The sequence below is a fragment of the Sphaeramia orbicularis genome, chromosome 17, assembly GCF_902148855.1.
Source record: "Sphaeramia orbicularis chromosome 17, fSphaOr1.1, whole genome shotgun sequence".
In the NCBI taxonomy this organism is placed as follows: domain Eukaryota; kingdom Metazoa; phylum Chordata; class Actinopteri; order Kurtiformes; family Apogonidae; genus Sphaeramia; species Sphaeramia orbicularis.
In genome coordinates, this window is record NC_043973.1 from 27998133 (window position 1) to 28020285 (window position 22153).

General features: G+C 35.9%; 2 protein-coding genes across 2 annotated transcripts; one reads left to right on the top strand and one right to left on the bottom strand.

Annotated features, from left to right (window-relative positions):
• Positions 1-5331: 5331 nt before the first annotated feature.
• On the bottom strand, positions 5332-6867 carry LOC115437699 (5-beta-cholestane-3-alpha,7-alpha-diol 12-alpha-hydroxylase-like). Its single transcript, XM_030161010.1, has one exon. It carries the CDS (start codon positions 6865-6867, stop codon positions 5332-5334), a length of 1536 nt encoding a protein of 511 aa, XP_030016870.1.
• An 8687-nt stretch (positions 6868-15554) lies between these two features.
• On the top strand, positions 15555-17809 carry higd1a (HIG1 hypoxia inducible domain family, member 1A). Its single transcript, XM_030161232.1, has 4 exons — positions 15555-15711; positions 16218-16292; positions 16427-16561; positions 16919-17809. The coding sequence occupies exons 2-4, from the start codon at positions 16223-16225 to the stop codon at positions 16990-16992; spliced, it is 279 nt and encodes a 92-aa protein (XP_030017092.1). The 5' UTR covers positions 15555-15711; positions 16218-16222; the 3' UTR covers positions 16993-17809.
• Positions 17810-22153: the final 4344 nt, after the last annotated feature.

The following is a 22153-nucleotide window of genomic DNA, read 5'->3' on the forward strand; positions in this document are numbered from 1 at the left end:
TTAAAGAACATGATCTATAAATTAAATATAGGAAAATACCTGATTTTCACTGTAAAAATGCAAAATACTGAGGATAATATTATGATAAATGTTGATAAATCACTTAAGAAAGGTTAAATAGAGAGAAAGATCAATTTGGGGTCTGACAAAAATAGCACTGGGTCTTTATGGATTAAATCAAAATAGATCCATATAATAAGTGTGCTGCAATAATAAGCATTACTTTTTTTTTATCAAGACCCTAGTTTCTTACAAAAGTCAGATAAACACTAGAGATCAATATTTTAATTTCAAATAGTTAATTGAATAAATGTCAACGTAAAGATATTCCCAAATGTCTTCATTTTGCAGTTTCTCTATTCCAGTCTTCAAATTGTAGACTGAGTAGGTCTGTGGAGTTCTGATATTTCATAAATTGTCCACCAGGTGGAGATATTTAGATGCCAGACCTTCCCAAAGTCATTTCACTGTTTCCAAGCAGCCACATTTCACATTACTGAAACTGGAGAATACAGTTTCAAATGAGTGATCTAGAATAAAGAGTTGAAAATAGATGGATTATATTGTTTAATGTAATTGTAATTGTTGTGCCAGAACGGAAGAAGAGGAAGAGTCTGACATTTCTTTCAGTTTTACCACAGCTGCAGGAGGTACTAAGTCTTTATTTGAAGGAGGTTTGTATTAGTATCAAGTCTTCATTTGCAACTTTCTCATTTAATGAATATAAATAGTCCTATTTAGAACTAAATCTAGTTTTGATCCACTCCTGTTTGAGTTGTTAAATAAAGTACAATATGAAATTACAATGTTGAAACTTACCAATGTGACAGTGACACAATATTTACACAGTAAAAGGTCGTTTATGCCCTGAATGCATTCTAACACCTCAAATGCTGGAAGGCTTTTACTGTGTAAACATTTTATTACTGTCACACTGGTAAGTTCTATAAATGAGAATTTCACTGAAAACATGTGACACACCTGCTGTTACTAAAATTGTAGAATATAGTTTCAGATGAGTGATCTAGAACAACAAAGTGTTGAAATAAGTGGATTATATTGTTTAATGTATCAAACCAAGTTAGTGCACAGGAACATTGTGGTTGATAATGCATTTCATAACAGACAGAAGCAGTTTATCTAAGTAGTCTTTTTTTACTCAGCCTGTAATTGTGACAGAAGGGAAGAAGAGGAAGAGTCTGACATTAAGTCAATTTTTGTCAAAAGCTGTTAAACCTAAATAAGTTTGGAGTTGTTAGCAGTAATGCCTTTGTTTTTCACTGAGTGTTGTTTGCTTGTTTGCTAATTAATCTCGGATGGTTTCCATAAATCCCATAAAACCTTGCAAACTCATTAAAAACAGGCCCGTAATGTTCCAATATGAGCTGCAGCTGCAATTTCATAACAATGCAGAAAGTTTGACTTCATTTTGATCAGTTTAGTGAGGCTGCATATATAAATGTATACAAACTAAATAAAACATAAAATACAGCAATGTGAACATGGGAGTTTTGGAGGCAGTGAAAGTCAAAACTCATTTAAGAAAGTTAGATTCAGAAGTGTGGAATTTTTCAGATCAGTCTGTAATGGGCTGCAGGTTAGAACTCCTTCAACAGGCAGCTTGTTCACACTGAATTTATAGGAATGACCTGATTATCTGCTTTTGAGTAGCTGTGCTTGAGTGATTTTTTTAGTTCTCTTACAGTACAGGAAAATAAATATTTGAATACAATACAGAATATCTGAAAGCAAAGTATATCCCATTACCTCATGCCTGAATTTTTGTTTTTAGTTACAGAAATTAAGATATTTTCCCCATCAGCGGTACTGGCCTAAAATATGTTACACGTTCAATATCGTATGTTTACAGTCTAATATATTTCTTTCAGTTTTGCTACAGCTGCAGGAGGTACTAAGCCTTTATTTGAAGGAGGTTTGTATTAGTATCAAGTCTTCATTTGCAACTTCCTCTGTTTAATGAATATAAATAGTCCTATTTAGCACTAAATCTAGTTTTGATCCACTCCTGTTTGAGTTGTTAAAGTACAATATGAAATTACAATGTTGAATGTTGTTCAGATGAGTGATCTAGAACAACAAAGTGTTGAAATAAATGGATTATACTGTTTAATGCATTAGACCAAGTTAGTACAGTGGAACACTGTGGTTGATAACACATTTCATAACAGACAGAAGCAGTTTATCCATTTAGTCTTTTTTTACTCAGCCTGTAGTTCTCTTAAGATAACATCTTAAGAAAATTAATAGTTGAATACAATACAGAATATCTGAAAGAAAAGTATGTCCCACTATCTAATGTCTGAATTTTTTTTATTTACACAAATGAAGATATTTCCACCATAATTTACAATGGCATAAATTGGTTGGTAAATTTCAGCAGAATGTAGAAAATGGCATTCATATGACATGTGCTCAAACCCCTCACTGAATGTGACCCCTCAATTTTCATATAAATCCCAGACTGATGCAACATGGCGCACAATATCATTAACCATTTCTAAGACGATATAAAACACTTTGGAAAAAATTCCCATCTTGATATTTAATGATTACAATACTTTTATTAACATGTGACTGCACATCACCAAGAACACTGGATGGACTGAAATCTAGACTGTTTAACTGAGTCCTGGTCAAGTAACAAAATCATAGCATGGTGACTATACAGTTACATGATTTCTTTCCTTGTTTCAATCTGTCTGTCTTAGCATTGTGGTGTAAATATCTGTCAATAGAGAACACAAAAGTCAAGGCTGGCCTTAAGTGTGTGTTTATTCACCCTTTTCATCAAGGAGGACCCCTCTGTAACAGAAGCACAAGGCTAAAGTGTAGGAGGAAAAGGGGTAAGGACAGAGGTGAGACCAGAATGTCATTTGTGGGTGAGCATTTTGCTTTTTTGGGGGTGGGCATCCGTGACTGTCAAACGGGTCCATTCAGCTCTGGAAGGCTCGACAGGGCATTTCACAGGAAGACAGAGCTTGTCCCCCCTGGCCAAACCCCTGGGTAAGGAGGAGCATAGGCAGTGAGTTTTTATACACACAAGATATGGCATGACAGACATGATTCTTCCAGAAATGAGGGCAAAGTTAAAGTCAGCTGACAGGTGGTCAGAACACCATGGAGCCATCATGAGATAGACAGGAAACAGTCAGGGTCCCTCTACTATGAAAAGGGGGAGAACCACAAGACGTAAGATGGAGGGGGCACTCTGGTCATGTGCGTCAAACAAAACACTCCATGTTCTTCTACTGTACGATGGTCAAAGGGTGCACTATGACATTAGATATGGATAGTGTAGGATGTTCTGTGCCATGTGTCAGTGTGATCACTTAGAGAGAAGTGGTTTAAAGGTACAGGCACACAAGTTGTATATTGGCTGGCTTCCTGTGGCTCAGAGAATAGACTTTAAAACAGCTCTGCTGGTCTATAAGCCCTTTCACACCGCAGGAACTTTTGCAGGAACTTTCTGTGTTACCCTGAACTTTCAAAGTTCCTGGTGCGTTTCCACCGAAAATTACCCTGGTAACTGACCCTCCCCCGGCCCCGAATATACCCCGAAGAAGTTCCTGGTAGAGAGGTAGTACTTTCCAGATTACCAGGAACTTTAAGGGGCGGAGCTGTGTTCTGGAGAAGGCTGAGTGGTGGACTAGACTAGCAGCATTTCCGCATTCTGTTCACCGCCAATATTTAACTCATTTAATTTCCACAAGTTTTGTATTTTGATAATTCGGAAAATGGACCAAAAGAGAAGCTACAACAAGTGGATGGATGACGAGGAAATTCAGACGGACTTTGAATCGCCGACATGAAACGAGCGAGTAAAAGCTGTCAGAGCTAAATATAAGACACAAGCCTAAAGAAATACGAAGAAAGAAGAAGAAATTCATGCAGGATTAAAAGAAACTAAAGGACCACAACGGTCGCAGTGGATCTGACTGTTGCACAAACCAATGGTATGTATATGACACAAATATTCACTGTTTAGTTGGTTCCATGCTGTAACAGTAGTCAGCGGCATCAGCTGTTTAGTCCAAAGTGAAGTCCGGTTAACCTAATGCTAACTGGTCAACAGTCTGACACTAAACCTAAATCTGAGAACTGGATGTATTTGTGTTGTCGCTGTGAGCTGAACACTGATTTATTCTGTATGTTTGTGATTTCCACCTGAAATGGACCGGATGGACTCTCCTCTTTTTCTGAACCTGTGGCTTGTTTGTGTCCTGGTCCATTGTCTACTGCTGTTTACAACCGCCCAGGTTAGACATGTCACATCACACTGGTAGGAATCTGTCATCATGTGTTCTGTTATTCATTTTAGCATTTTTATTACTTTTCCTGTAGGAAAGTGAAAAAGGGACCAGGACCATGGAGTTCCAGACCGGCTGTCCTGGACTATCTGGACCAGACCCGGGTCCAAAAACCTGAACCTTTCACACGTGTTTATTTCCCTTTTAATCTTAAGGCACCTTTGTTTTGTTTCAATTTTTAATTAAAAAAAAAAATCTAATCTACTACTATCTGTTCATTTACAAGGCATCAAAATATGAGTATAAGTAGTTTTATCAGTAATATGCAGTTGAATTAAATGCAGGCATTTGAGTAAATCTGTCTGTCTTTAGGGTTGAACCTGGACTATATCTGTAAAACAATAGAAATGAAACAGAACCATCCATCACACTGAAAATTAGATGTGATTTAGTTTAAGGAATGAGAAGTTGAAAAAAAATTGAGAGTATACCCACTTCTCCAGGGACCACTACACCACTGGAGTTCGCCTAGTTAGATAGGAATTACACAAATGTCAGATATGAGTGACCTAAGCGACCTGGGTTTGACAGTTACACAAGTGACAATTTTTTCACGACGGTATCAAACTGAAATATTTGTTATATTAGTAATGGCAGACAAAAAATATGAAATAAGATAAGCAGTATGACAGTCACATATAGAAGCTTTAATTACAGACTGAATGAAATCCCACATTTTACATACAAGCAAAACCTCCCACTTGGTTATATCTTGCTACATTAGTCCTGATAATTCTTTATGAACAGGAAGAAAGAATCCCCACCTTTAAATATTTCTCTTTAATAAGTATCTGATATCAGGTAAACATTAGATATCAGCATTTAAGTAAAAGATAAGTTTTGAAAAAGTAAACCCTGTGGAGTCATTGTATGTGGACACTATGGCTGACACATTCCTGTTCATACATTGAGAGAAATCCAAAACATGACAACCAAAGTTTACAGAGAGCAGAAGTATAACATGTTGAAATAGAAAAGAACAAAATACTAAATGACTGTCGCTTTAGTATCTGAGTCTGTACTGAAACTGGACATCTCTGTCAGGGTGCGTTGATCCAAAGCCCCATCGTCTGACGTCTATTTCAGGTATCTTCTCGTCAGGATTCTTCAGCTCAAACTCAAAATAGGCCAGCATGAGGAAAACGAACTGTTTTATCTCATTGGTGGCAAAGAAACGTCCAGGGCACATGGAGACCCCGGCACCCCAGGGCATGGTGTAGTACTTGACCTTCTTCCCTCCTTTGTAAAAATCAGTTTTCTTGCTCCCATCTGGATTCAGAAAGCGGTCGTATTTGAATGAATGTGGGTCAGGATGGATCTCTGGGTCAATATGAACGGCGCTGTAAGGAAACATCGCCATTCTGTCTCCTTTGCGAATGAAGTATTCACGGCCATCAGCCATCTTTAGGGTCATGTCTTGGAGCACTGCCCTGCTGAGGAGGGGCGCCACAGTGAGGCGGAGGGTCTCTTCTACAGCACTGTCCAGGACTGGGGTTTTCATCAGCATGTCACGGGTCAGGTTGATTAAAGGGCCACCAGGCTGGACTTCGTGCCCCATTTCCTTCAAAACTTTATCTACCTCTCCCTTTACAGCCGCCATGGCTTCTGGATGTTTCATGAGGAAGAGGAGTAACCAGAATGAAACAGGTCCTATGTTTACTTCAGCGGCAAAAAGAAGTACGAACATGTACCTGCTTATCATTGACTCTTCCAAACCACCCTCTGCTTTGGCCTGTTGGATGTCCCACACCCAGCGACTGATGTTGTCTTTGTTCCTCACCTTTTGAATTGCCAGGGCATCCCAAAAGAATGTCAGGAGTCTCTGTGTCTCCTTCTTTTTCTTTGGGGACAGGACTCCATAGAACAGGTCAGGGAAGAATTGGTCATATTTACAAAACTCATAAAATAATGTGTCTGATTCAGTTCTGTCCTTCTCTTTTGCTTTCTCCTCATTTCCTTCTGACTCAGGTGGGACATTGCCAAAGACTGACAGGTACCCGGCTCTAAAAAGAATGTTGGAGCTGTACATAAACAGTCCATCTTCTTTCCAGGTGCTCTGGTTTGTAGCTGAGTCAGTGTTGTGAAACATCAAGTTCTGTAAATTTCTCGTCATGGCTTGTGTCAGTAACACCAGACTGTCGCCACTGAGGTTTCTGATGAGGACCATATGATGTGTTTCAGGGTCATTCTTTGTATCTTCATAACCAAAAGCTTTTTTCACTAGTTGGCCAGTAAACTTGGTAAAGCTCAGTTTCTCTCGTTTTTCTTTAACAAAGGCTCCATATGAAAAAGGATCCTGTAGAAATGTAATGTACAATCCTCCCAGCTGTACAGTGAATACATCTCCATGTTTTTGTTTCATCCTGTTTAGGAATTTAAGTGTGTCCTGGCGAAACTCAAAGACATGACCCAGCCATGGAATGATCCCTTTGTCCAAGGGGGGTTCACCTGGACGCCTTTGACGAAATGCGCCCAAAACATACAGCCCTCCTATCAGACAGGCAAGAAACCCCATAAGGATTGGTATCAGCAGCCCCATGACTGATGTCACCTGCAGACACTCAGCGACTTTGAGAGAAGGCTTCTGTTTGTGGTCTTAAACCCAATTTTTGCTCCTCCCCTTTGTGTGTAGAGACAGACAGACAAACAGACAGACAGATAGGTAGTATCAAGTCTTCACTTGCAACTTCCTCTGTTTAATGTATATAAATAGTCCTATTTAGTGCTAAATCTCGTTTTGATCCACTCCTGTTTGAGTTGTTAAATAAAGTAAAATATGAAATTACTATGTTGAAACTTACCAATGTGACAGTGACGCAGTATTTACACAGTAAAAGGTCGTTTATGCCCTGAATGCATTCTAATACCTCAAATCCTGGAAGGCTTTTACTGTGTAAACTGTGTGGCTGTGTAAACACTTTATTACTGTCACACTAATACATACACATATATACACACAAATATACACACACACATATATCTATATCTATATATACAGGGGTTGGACAAAATAATGGAAACACCTTAAAAAATCAACAAAATATAATTTAATATGGTGTAGGTCCGCCTTTTGCGGCAATTACAGCCTCAATTCTCTGAGGTATTGATTCATACAACTTATGAATTGTTTCCAAAGGAATTTTAAGCCATTCTTCAGTTAGAATACCCTCCAACTCTTTTAGAGACGATGGCGGTGGAAATCGATGTCTTACTTGAATCTCTAAAACTGACCATAAATGCTCAATAATGTTGAGGTCTGGGGACTGTGCCGGCCATACGAGATGCTCAACTTCATTAGAATGTTCCTCATGCCATTCTTTAACAATTCTAGCTGTATGGATTGGGGCATTATCATCTTGAGGTGAAGGTGTTTCCATTATTTTGTCCAACCCCTGTATATATCTCAGTGGCGGCAGCTCATCTTTCAGAGAGGGGAAGCTCATTGTCGGCTTACATCAAAAAAATTGATGAAAAATTGTCAAGTTATAAGTTATTTCAACATAAATTCGGCCCTCTGTTCCTTTTTAAGAAAATGGTCAGTGACCTTATCGTACCAAGTAGATGTCTTTTTTCCAGGGACTTGATAGCTAGTTCACTCTGACCTAGCCAACAGTATGTTTGATTTAACTATCTACAAAACGATATTAAACTCGAACAAGAAATGATTAAATTATGTAACTTAAACAAGAAGACGTTGAAATTATGTTAAATTATAACAATAACAATTGAAACAGTGCATCTGCCCGTAGATGCTCAGCATCCATGCACTTCTATGGGACTTCATGGAAGAGTTTTTTCATTGCCTCAAAACTGGACGGTAATTGGATAAATGCCACAATGTTGTCCCACTCCTGGACACCTGGCATCTCTGGGGGTGAATGGAGCTGTGGACAGAGCTCGGCTGGGCTGGACGCCAGGATTCCACATGCTGATTGGAGGATCATTCGAAAGGCTGAATCCCGTTTGATTGACAGGTAGTTTGAGATATACTTCTTCACTTGACAGAGTTCAGTTTAATACTGTCGCGCATTCTGCAGTGAAATTTAGAGAAACCACTATGAAATTACTTGTTCATTTCTTGCACTGTAAATAAAACACACTCATTGTACTTCTTTGTTTCAATTTAACATAATTTCAGCGTTTTCTTGTTTACTTACGTTTACTTACGATAAGGTCATTGACCATTTTCTTAAAAAGGAACAGAGGGCTGAATACATGTTTGAATAACTTGACTTTTTTTTTAATGTAAGCTGACAATGAGCTTCCCCTGTCTGAAAGACAAGCAGCTGCCACTGCTTTTTATATATGTATATATATATATATATATATATATATATATATATATATATTAGAGGTGGGCAAGTTAACGCGTTATTACCACGTTAACGCATTCATTAAATAACGCCGACAATTTTTTTTTTTATCTCACGTTAACGCCGTTTTATTATTGTTCTGCCTTTCAAGCAAATCTTAGTTGATTTATACATACGGCTTTTATTTTGCCGGTCCACACACCAGTGCTGTGTGTATGTGCAGCTGAGAGGAGAAAACCGGCGAACTTTACAAGTAATGCTGATGTTTAAGCTAATTTGTTCATGCAAGCAGTCGGAGATGGGTTGCTAATTCTTTCTGTAGGCTCATGCTAAGTTTATGTAAATTCATTGGTTGTGTTTAGGTCTAATATGTCAGCCTTTGAACTAACCTTTACTCATTTACGATGTGAATGTTGTATTAGCAGTCATTTTATCTCGATGCTAACTTGAATGGGAAAATCCATAGACACGCTAACGATTAGCATTTACAGGTTAATTAAAGATTTACAACGTCTTTTTATTCAGCAACAATGGCTCACATCAGAGAGATTTGATGCTATTCATTCTTACAACAACTGAACATAAAATACTCAGGCAAACGTTTTTGGGGCCATACAAACAAGAGTGAAAGAAACATGTCTGTTTTATGTCCAAACTAACCACGGTAACACGGAAAGGACAAAACATACGTTAGTGCAACTTATTCTGACCACTTCAGGGCCCCTTTTGCTTGCTTTGAACAACTGAACATCACATATTAATGGGCTTATTAGTATTAGTATTGATTAGTGGGCTTAAGACTCCTGTCAATCACTCACAACTGTAAATACACTGGTGGGGACATAAACGTGTAAAAGTAGTGGTTTTTTACATGGACATTTTCATTTTAAATGTCTTCAGATGGTGGGGTTGAGAAGGACACAGTTGTTTGGAAGCACTGACGTGCAATTATTTTTATCACCGGAGTACTTCCAGTCTGGAATATCACTAAAAGGCAATACATGCTGTTGATGCGTCCCCCCCCCCCCCCCAAAACAACTATGCGATTAATCGCAGAAAGCCATGGAATTAATCGCAATTAAAAATTTTAATCGCTGCCCACCACTAATATATATATATATATATAAAAAAAAAAAGCTGGCAAAGTGCCAGGTACCAAAATGTACACAGTTTCATAGAAGCACCCATTGATATATATATATATATATAGATATATAGATATAGATATATATATATATATATATAGATATAGATATATATAGATAGATATATAGATAGATATATAGATATATATATATAGATAGATAGATATAGATATTATTACATATGCTTTTGTACTGTCATTGTTTTATTTCTATAGTGATATTGTTTTTAGTTATTTATTTAAATATGAATGCACTTTTATACTTTTTTTGGATGTTGTGTCAGCTGGTTCTGGAGTAAAGGACAAGTTGTCATTTTCAGACATGTCTTATTCACATTTTTACTTTTTTTGCCTATTTAAATAATCGTTTAATCAAATCAAAGAAAATAATCAACAGATGAATCAATTACAAACATAAGCTATAGCTGCAGCTCTTATTGTATTCCAGTTTCAGAGAATTACAGTAAAAATGCTAATTAATTTAGTTGATTTTCTTGGTTTATTTGACAGGGACTATGCATAGTTATCAACATGGCTGTAAATGTGTCAAACTTGGCCAAATGGATATTTTTCATCTGTTTTCTCTGGATTGTAGCAAGACGTACTTGACCTGTGTCATTCTATTAAGGCTAATTATTAACAGAAGGCTCACTCTTCTTATCAATATAATTAAAGCACAAACAAATCACAAATCATGCCCAATGATTTACAAATTTTTATCACTCGGTGTCACTGATTATATGATTTAACTAGAAGCACTCGGAGAGCGCAGACCTCCGCCAAGGCTGATCAGTGGCCCCCCCTCACGCCAAGGAGGTTATGTTTTTGCCAGGGTTTGTTTGTCCGTTAGTGTGCAACATAACTCAAAAAGTTTTGGACAGATTTTGATGAAATTTTCAGGGTTTGTTGGAAATGGCCCCCCCCCCCACCCCCGATCACCACCAAAATGTAATCATTTCTTCCTTATCCCATTTCCAACAAACCCTGAAAATTTCATCAAAATCTGTCCATAACTTTTTGAGTTATGTTGCACACTAACGGACAGACAGACAGACAAACAAACAAACAAACCCTGGCAAAAACATAACCTCCTTGGCGGAGGTAACAATAAACTTTAATTGACATGTCTCCTGTACTTCATCTATATATTTGAATGACAGTATTTGCCCCACATAAAAATATATTCTACATGGGAATTTTCTAAGTTTAACATGTTACAAGAATTATCTGTCCTGTATGCAGGAACATAAGCTACAGTAGGGTTTACCATGTTTTACAATATAATAAAGATATGAGAAAAACTTCCACTGAAGATCAGCCTGAGGTAGGATGATCACTGAAGCTCATACATAGTCTTATCCAATAATGGTTCTAGTGGACTGTACAGAAAATACCTCAACATTTTGATATCTCTTCTTTCTTTTCAACAGTCTTCCTTGCAACTTGGTGAAGCTGTGAACTGAGTAGCTCTTACATGTTTAATAAATCACAAATTCACCACCAGGGGGAGATATTTGCCTTAATATTGCTTGTTCTTTACTGAGGTAGTTTCCATTACAGCAGTAATCCAAGTGTCTTGTTGATTTCTACAAACATAAAGTGAAAACTATGTTAAGATAATGGCATACATAAAAACTTGATATATTATTTAATGAATCAGGTCAATAAATAATAAAGCAATGTTTGATAATTAAAAGGAAGATCAGCAAGAAGAGTGTGAGGCAAACCCTACAAAAATGGAATTAAATACACAAATTATCAAATATGAAGAAAAAGTGAGTTCTAAATAAAAGATTACAGTATTAAATTATTTAACCATTTCCTTCTTCCCAATTTTGGTTACTTATTTAATATTTCACATGAACACAGGACTATAATAATATTTAATGATTAAAAGTTGAATCTATGAGAAATAAAGTAGAAACAATAAAAAATATGATTAAACTAAATAAAATGTAAATTCATACTAATTTGCATATTGAATTATTTCCTAAAAGGGTATCTGGATGTCAAATGATGGTCATTTGCTGCTCTCATTCATCCTTCATCTTTCTTCTATCGCCAGTGTTACATCACAGGCTGAAGATCAGACAGCCCTGATAGTCCATAATTACGTAAAGGAAATGTCCAGGGCTCATTAAGGAGTCAAAACTGTTTTTGATGTCTGAAGACAGATTATGCCTGGAACGCAAGGGTCATACCAGGATTGGAGGACAAATTAGATCTCAAAACCTTTGAAAAATCTACACATCATTTCATAAAGTTTTGTTTTTTGTTTGTGTTTGTGTTTGTTTGTCTGAGCCATGGCTCAGATAGTAGAGCGGGTCGTCCAATAACCGAAGGTTTGGCGGTTCGAATCCAGCTCTGTCCATGTGCTGTTGTGTCCTTGGGCAAGACACTTTACCCACCTTGCCTCCAGTGCTTCTACTCACACTGGTGTATGAATGCGTATGAATGGTTGGAGGGGCCGTAGGCGCAGATTGGCAGCCACGCTTCCGTCAGTCTGCCCCAGGGCAGCTGTGGCTGCAGATGTAGTTTACCACCACCAGAGGGAGAATGTGAGAGCGAATGAATAATGGATCCTCTGTACACGCTTTGAGTATGCGTTCATAGAAAAGCGCTATATAAATCTAATTCATTATTATTATTGTTTTAATAAAACCAAACCATCAAATAATTGGATTCGTCTAGCTCAAGCATCAAAGGTACACTTTTATTAGGTGTTTTATTTGTTGTGTACTATACTTAGTCCAATCCTGTTATGAATACTCAGGAACCTGAGAAAATACATAAAAAGAAAAATCTATTAAATCCTTCACCATTTAATAAAGAAGGTTACATTTACATTAAATCATTTAATTTCAGATAGAACTTGAATTATACTATTATTCTAAGACACTTGTGAAATTTAGCTTGCCCAATTTTTCAATAGTCACATACTTTTAAAAAACTAATTTCAGTGTTGATTCTCAAATATTTGCTCTAAACCATTATGCATAAATTCATCCAAACTGTTAAAAGGTCAAGAGGTTAAACCCTCATGAGTTTAGAAAATCATTCAAGATTATTTTAAGAAAAATGACATGGTAATAGGGTTGAAATTAAGGTAACAGGGTTGAATGGAAATAGTACTTTAAATAGTAGATCATAACATAAATGTAACAAAAACAGAGAAACATTGTTGAAAGCTGTGGGAGACTTCCGTCACTAATTTTTCATCAAATCTGTAAAACCCCATTCATATCCTTAGTATCACAAATCCGTAAGTCTTTCTGTGATTACGGTATTTTCTGAAGTCCACAGTCATGCAGCCATCTACCAGGACATTTTAGAGCACTTCATGCTTCCTTCTGCTGACAAGCTTTATAGAGATGCTGACCTCATTTTCCAGCAGGACTTGGCACCTGCCCACACTGCCAAAGGTACCAAAAGCTGGTTCAGTGACCATGGTATAACTGTGACTGATGGACCAGCAAACTGGCCTGACCTGAACCCCAGAGAGAATGCATGGGGTATTGTCAAGAGCAAGATGAGAGACACCAGATCCAATAATGCAGAAGACCTGAAGGCAACCTGGGCTTCCATTCCACCTAAGCAGCGCCACGGGCTGATCGCCTCCATGACACCACACATGATGCAGTAATTCATGCAAAAAGAGGCCCAACCAAGCATTGAGTACATACAAATGAACAGACTTTTCAGAAGCCTGACATTTCAGTTTAAAATATCTTTTTTTTTAATTGATTTTATGCAATATTCAAATTTTCTGAGACACAATTTTAGGTTTTCATTATCTGTAAGTCATAATCATCAAAAGTTCAAGAAATAAGGCTTGAAATATTTCACTCCATGTCTAATGAGTTTATATAATATATGGGTTTCACTTTCTGAAATGAGTGACAAAAAATATTAAACTTTTTCATATTCTAATTTTTTTAGATGTACCTGTACAGGCTTATATTTGACATGCAAGTTTGTCATCTAAGAAGGTGGGAATGTTATTTTAGGAAGTGCTTGAGATCTTTTTGGTATTTTGAATAATATTTTGGAACACATTTTACCACAACTATATTTATATTTTGTCTCAAGACGATAATTTTCACAACAAGTGTATGTGTTGGTGTTTTGTGCATGGATTGTTTGAATTTTTGGGGGGTGGGACAGAAAATGTTCTCCACTTCTGGAATGACCCACAAATACTGATGATGGACTCCTGCTTCTGTATCCCTGGTCACAGATGGTCCAGTATCAGCCCCACAGTTCCTAACCATGTAAACAAATCTGCCAGAAATTACTTTAAAATCAACTGTGTTTACTTCTTGTGTGCTCCAAACGTTGTTCCCTAGTGACAAACCCTTCTTGGCTCCACTTCACACTGCACGTTGCAGAAACGTGCGGAAATGTGCTCTTAGCGCGAGTCCACGGTTACATCACTCCAGAGATGATACAAACATCAAGATGTGCGACCAACGTTCACCTCCGCCTTCGTTTAAGTCAAGTTAATGTCAGTAATGACTATAATAGAAGATAATGCAATAGGTTGAGGTAAGGTGTATCATTACAAAAATACGTAAACCAACAGCAAATTGGCTAAGGAGACATTGACGGCAATCTTAAAGGATGCCATAGGCAAATGTTGATATTTGCTTTTAATGACACATTACTGTCAATATATTTTGGGACAATGCAAGTAATCGGTTATTAAAAGTTAATCTTATTACATGATGCTACGGAAAACTCTACCCGAGTGATATGTAACTCTTATTCAATCAATGTGATACAGAGTGGCCACATGCGTAGCTGAGGGTACTATCTCACATCTGCTTTATCGTCTTTGACAAGATGTTGCATTCACGGAAATCGGAAGACAAGGACTCCACGTTCGGTTGCGCCATATCGTACAGTCTATGTGTAATCACTTTGGGAAATTCATAGGTCACCTTTTGGGTAATTCTATGAAAAAAAAAAAAAAAAAGACTTTTGACGTTATAAAATGTCTCCAATTCTAATAAAAACTGACCAGTTCATTAGTGGCCAAACTCCTGACAGATCTGAAAATAGTGACCTTCTTTTTTGCCTGTAAAACAAGATTTCATTTCATAATGTTCATGAAACATGCAGATGGTTACTCTGAGCACAACAAATATGAGATGAAATGAGTCCTACTGTTTATATCCACTTTTACATTGTGAACAGCATAGACATTCAACATTCATTCATTCATTCAACAGATTAACAAAACTGTCTTAAGAATCTTGCATTATCATCTGTTTAACTATGATCACATCTGACAATGATTACACAAGTCATTGGGCCCTTTTCTTTTCATTGGGCTCTTTTACAAGTTACATGTGTGACATTGATAGTGAAATAGGCCATGGTTGGTTTTTGTAAGAAATGTGACTAAATATGGCTCCTTGTGATGGCTTTAATCTGTGGTTTATAGAGCATAATGGTGACTTTGTAGGTATTGCATACATTTTATGGGTATTTCAGTGGACAATATTAAAAAACGAAAAAAACAAAACAAAGAAACAGATGAAACCTTTAAATGTGCCAAATGTTCTAATAGTTTTGGCAACCACTGTAACTCACTGGTTGTATGACAGTTTACACGTTAAGAAGGTTTAAATGATAGCGACATCATTTAATAATCTACTGTTAATAAATTACAATTAATCTGAGCATGAATTGAGACGTGAACGACCTGGAACGCCCTGATTTCCATTTTTACCCTAGGACCTGAACGCACCGCAGTTACGGTAATCTTGTGACGTCAGGTGTGCGTGCTGTGTGTGCTGTTACATCACTTAGCCGGTGTCGCTCCTCAGTTTACTTCCTTCAGACGTGAATCCCAAGCTCACAACTAACCCGACTCCATAATTTAGTGAAAGGTGAATCAGATACCGACCCGGTCCACGAACAGGTAAGAGTTTTTCCGACTTACGCCGGCCTGACAGAGGTTTAATCTGCTGCTAATGCTGGAAGCTAATCTTCGTTGTGGTGTGTTCAATGTGCTTTGGATGCGTATGATTTTAGCCGGTCTTTGGTTAAAATACAAGCTACATCTAAACATTGTACGATAATCGATGTATTTTATTGGGCTTTATGTGGGATTTGAGTTATTTTAGTCTTGTAAAAAAAAAAAATGTCTGTCTCCTCTGTCCTTGTGTGTAACCTCTGGACAGTTCATGTGATATTAGCATTAGCTCAAAGCAGCTGCTTACTTAGATAAATGACTAATTTATTGATTTGTCATGCTAGTACATTATTCTTAATCAAACATATAATGTTAACAAAGAGGAAATTGAATGTAAACTTGATCCTTCCCTCAATGAATGACCTAACATGAGCCAACTAATTACAACAGGTACAGCATGTTCTGGGGCTTCAAACTATGGGGTATTAATACTTTTGTTTGTTTCTTTTTAGTCAAGATGTCTTCTTATGATGAGAATGAGTCTAAGTTCTGGCGTAAGGCAAAGGAGAACCCATTTGTCCCTGTGGGTAAGTACACTCTGATTAAACTTTAAAGTAAAACTTGCATGTTTGTCTTTAGTGGTAGACGTCTCCTGCACTGTTAGTTCCTGTATATTGTTAAATCCTGACTTTGTGTGTTTTTTTTTATCTCCTCCCATTAGGGATGGCTGGATTCTTTGCCATTGTCGGGTACAGACTACTGAAATTGAAAGATCGTGGAGATACAAAAATGTCCGTGCACCTGATCCACATGCGTGTAGCTGCCCAAGGCTTTGTGGTTGGAGCTATGACCATAGGTACGTATCCTGGAGTCTCTAATTATGAAATGTTTTCAAGGAAATACAGATTAGATTAGATTTAATTTATTGGTCCCCGTGGGGAAATTCGTCTTCATTGACTGAACATTACAAGAAAAAGACAGCAACATTATACAACACAGACAACAGCAACAACAGTACGGGCAGACATAACAAAAAGAGACATTGATGAAGTGACAGTGATATATTCAGGATTTGCTTTGTTACACAGGCAGACCTTTCCGACATAAATGGTAAAACTATTAAAAGAATACAACTGAATTTGCTTTGTACATGATCCATGTATTCCTCCGATTCCAGTGTCGTCTAATTTTATTCTGCTTTTTTCTTTTATAGGCGTCCTGTATTCAATGTATAAAGAATACATTGTAAAACCCAGAGAACAACAGAATGCAGTGAAAAACAAGTGAACATAGTTTCTTACACTTATTTTATATCCCTTAATATTACCTCATATTAAGGTGTGTGTAGAACATTTACTTTTACAGATGTGTCATAATTTTTGTATGTGCACATCCCTTCAGCAACTCACCTCTACTGTAAATAGTTCTAACTTATGATTACACCACCAAACCCACTCAGCTGGTTTTATATGATTTTGGGCACTTGACTTTTTTCTTTTCTTTTTTCTTTTTTTTTTTTTTCAATGTTTTTCTTTGTATGTTGAGATGTGAAACATGTAAAAACTATGAAACTGCAAACCCTTTAGAAGGAGTTTCACTAGGTTAAGTATTCAGCAGCTTCAAAACAGACAATTAGTGTGTAATTGTCTCATACCATGTGTTATATTTTATTAACTAATTCACAGATCTTTGCCAAATCAAAAGATGTATGCACCTTAGGCCATTATTAAACGGATATCAGAGGGACCGTTTTGACATAATCCCACATTTATTTAAGTATAAATTTTGACTCATTACAGCATCAGATTATTTCTAAAATCTGAATTAGAAAATTTTTATGACTATCCTTATAAACAGGGGTCCATTTTTTTTTTTTCATTTCAACCGCTTCACAAGAGACTTTTGAGCTATGCCTACAAGCTGTAGGCGCAAAGTTTATGAATAACATTTTAAGTAATCTACTTTGTAAGATCTCTACTTTATAAAAACATGCCTTGTTAAGTTATTGACCCAATTAAATTTTGAATGCTGTGTGCAAATGTGGAGAATGTTATTGAAATTGTGTGGCTTTTCCTCTGGAAATAAAGATATCCAGGCAAGTAAATTGTTTTGTCTTAATTTTTCTTACTGTTGAATAGAATGTTTTTTATTGTCATTATACACATGTATAACAAAATTTAAAAAAACAAAAACAACTCTCGTGCAAAATCCAAGTATAGAAAACAAATAGATTTTTAAAAAAAAGAATAAATATGTATATAGTACACACAAGACCCTGGTTATTAATTACGTTTCACTGAGAATATCAGTGGGTTACAATAGTTCAATCTTCAGACAGGAACAACATTCATTTTGATGAAATATGTTTTAACATAAGGCTATACATTCAACAAAATCGTAACTTCACTACCTTTACCAAAGTAGGGTCATTGTAATGGACTGCCTACTAAGGAAGTAACTAAATAATTTGAAAATGGTTATTTTAAAGCATGGTTAGATTTTCTTACTTATATCCTGGTAAATGGAATGTTCACCTTTGTGTCTCAGATATAAAAACCTCATAAATATAAAAAACAAATCAAAGCAATAAAAGTTTTGCTCACTCCCATCAAATAAACCTCTTCAAGACACTCTAAACGTTATGTCACTGTGACTTTACACTGTGTGTGATGATGGGCGAGTCTTGTGATAGAGATCTGATTGTTAATTTGATATTCAGCAAATATTGTGCAATGATGTAGTGTACCAGGTGTTCAATACAATAGCACAAAAAAGGCACAGTTGTCACGTAGCCACCTGTTTAGTCAGTCACAATGAATCATCTGCCAGAGGTACTGTCAATACAACTTATACCCTGTGTATGTGAGTAAAAATAAAGAATTAAAAAGTCTTGAACAATGGATGTATTGTTGGATTTATTACAAGCTAATTTCCTGAAACAATTTGAAAATTCTGTTATTAACCTATTGTTCTGCTGATGCTCTCTTAAAACAGCTTACAAAAGGGAAAAAAAAGGAAAAGAAACTGACAACAAGGTTTAAACCTGAAAAAAAAACAAAAAAAAAAAAAAAAACAACATTCAACAGATGAGGCTGAAGTTGGCATCCGAGTCACAGCTTCCAATTGGATTTTTTTTCGGTCCACCTTAAAAGTGGCATAACGCCTGTAGATGGCGTTGTTCAGTCATTTTCAAGCTATTTAATTTTTAAATTTTTAAATTGGAGAATGCATTTATTATTCAGCAATAGAACATACAAAAAATATGAATATAACAAGAATATACAAAACATCATGCATTCCAAGACACAATAATCATAAAATAATAATAATAATAAGATATAGAAACTATAAGAATAAATTAATTAAAGAAAAAGACAAAATACAAATAACTTTATAAAATTAAAGACAATAGAGATGAAGGCCCAACAATAAGTGAAAACATAGTTAAAAAAGGAGAGAAAAATATAACAATGTGAAGTGGCAGACCATTTTCAAGCTAATTCATGAACTAAAAAAAATTAACAAATGATGTCAAAAGATATCAGAATCCTGAGTTTTATTCATTTTTATTTGATAATTTTTTTCTCACTGATCTCAATATAGAATAAAGGTTTCACAGTATAGTGGTTTTTAATCTGGACCTGATTTAATGGGGTCTGGATGGAGAAAAAAAAAAGCAGTGAAATCGCCCTTTTTTGCCTTTTCACATGTAGAATAAAAGTTTCACAAATCTGAAACTGTGTTTTAAAGAGTCTCTGGAGTCTCCATGTTAATCTAGTCCAGATTTGACGGGTCTATGTATACTGGTTTTTGATATGGACCTGGTCTAATATGATGTGAATGGGGAAAAGGCAGTGAAATGGCTCTATTTTTAGTTTTCACAAATAAAGTAAAGGGTTGAGATCAGTAAAAAAAAAAAAAAAGTTAAAATAAAAATGCAGAAAACTCAGGATTATCATACCTTTTGACATCGTTCGTTTAATTTTTCAGTTCATAAATTAGCTTGAAAATCACCTCATAGATACTACATCTGGAACAACAGAGACATATACAAACACAAATCTTTATTTTTGGAAAACTGGTTTACTCATGGCATTTTATTAGTTAAACAACTTTTCAATTCAGAGGGGGTTTTACTGTCTTACTCTGAATTTCTAGATAAATTCGGCATTCCACTACCTCCAAGAGAATATGCACAAGTTTTTGATGCTATCCCATCCGGTGCGATAATGCTTCTCAAATATTTTGCAGCTCAGGAACCACCTCTGTTGAAATTTAACCTTGCTGACTCTGAAGTTGGACAAATTTGTTTTTCTGGCCAAAACAGAGTAAACAACTGCAATATACGTGGTTTATTCCAAAAAAATGTTTTCCCTGTTCCAAATGAGATATCTTATTGGAATAATCTATTTCCAAACCCAAAATGGAAGAAAATCTGGTGTTTACCCTCTGAATATTTAATAATAAACAAGATAAAAGAAGTTTCTTTCAAATTAATTCATCATTTCTATCCTTCCAAACTATTCCTACAAAGATATAAAAAAAGATATCAGTGTAGATTTCTCATTTTGTAATCAATCAGAAGAAAATGTATATCATCTGTTTTGGTCCTGTCCCTTTTCAAATATTTTCTGGCAAGATGTCTGTTTTTTTATTTGTCATAATATAATTTCGGATTTTTCTTTTACTTATTCAAAAATATTGTTTGGTATATGCTCATATCCTGCTAACAAATCAGATCAACATTACATAATCAATTTAATTATATTTTTGGCAAAATACCACATTCACAAATGTAAATTCTCAAATCTCAAACCTTCTTTTTTAATTTTTAAAATTGAGCTTACCCAGTATATTTCAAACATTCAATACTCTAAAAACAGAAAAGCTATCAAAACCACTGATTTATGCAACAGATTTGAACTTTGTGTAATTTGATATATTCTCTTTTTGTTTGTTTGTTTGTTTTTTGCATGGTTTGTCCCCTGGCTATGTTCTGTTCTGTTCATGTTGTATTAGTTTGTTAATATTGCATTGTACTTGTCATGTCATTATTGTACTTTATACAGCATTAAATAAATAAATATGTTGGGAAAAAAAATTAGCTTGAAAATGACTGAATACCACCATCTATAGGTGTTATGCCACTTTTAAGGTGGACCAGGAAATTCCAATCGGAAGCTGTGAATCGCCACCTTCAGCCTCGTCAACAGATGTCAGTCCAGTGAAGAAAATAGTTTTTTTTTTTTTCCTTCCCCCTCTCCTGTTCCCATGACTGCATTACTGCTCCCGCGAGATTTTCAAGTATCAGAAGCACCGTTGCTAGGATACCACAGCGTCGCACTTAATGAGGAAGTACATTTTCAGCGCTGGACATCTGCAGTTTGTTGACACGAGCGGTCCTTTTGTACACAACAGGTGAGTTAGGGCCTTAACCCCACTGTGTCAGTCTTTTCTTTTTTTCTAATTTTCCCAGCTCCATCGTGTTATGTTACTTTTCAAGAGGGGTTTCCAAATTTTGCTTCAACATTTCATGAAAGGCTATGACAGACACTGTCCATCTTCATTTTACAGAAACAGAGATGTGTCAGTGCAACTAATGGAGCCTTGAAGACTAGAAATGGAATAATAAAATACTGAAGTCAAGATTCAAAGATTCTTTATTGTCATTTCACTAAATGTACAGAACATACAGAGAACTGAGATAACTGAGAGACTGGAATAAATAAAAGTGTCTATATGTTGATTTTCAGTCTAAGTCACAGGTATCGAACATGCGGCCTGGGGGCCAAATCCAGCCCACCAAAGGGTCCAGTCTGGGTCGGATGAATTTGTGAAATGCAAAAATTACACTGAAGATATTAATCATTTTAGTTCAGGTTCCATATACAGACCAATTTAATGTCAAGTGGGTCGGATCAGTAAAATACTATCATAATAAACTATAAATATTCACAACTCCAAATTTTTCTCTTTGTAAATGTAAACATTTCCATGTCATTTTACTTTATTTACACTAAAACAAACTATCATTTCACAAATATGCAAATAACCTGAACAAATATGAACATTTTGAAATGTCTGAAGTGCAAGTTTACCAATATTCTCCCTGTTATTAAATGTTTTGTGTATTTGTAGATCTGCTGTGATCTGTATGTTGCAATTTACATAAACTGAGACATAATATTGTTAAAATTGCACTTAGTTTTCTTAAGAAATTTCAGTTTGTTCATGCTATTTACATTGTTTTAAAGAAGGGGTGTCAAACATGTGGCCCGGGGGCCAAAACTGGCCCGCCAAAGGGTCTAATTCGGCCCACGGGATGAATTAGTGACATGCAAAAATTACACTAAAGAATTTAACAATTAAGGATGTTAAAATAATTTTAGGTCAAGTGGGTCAGACCAGTAAAATACTATCATAATAAACTATAAATAATGAAAACTAC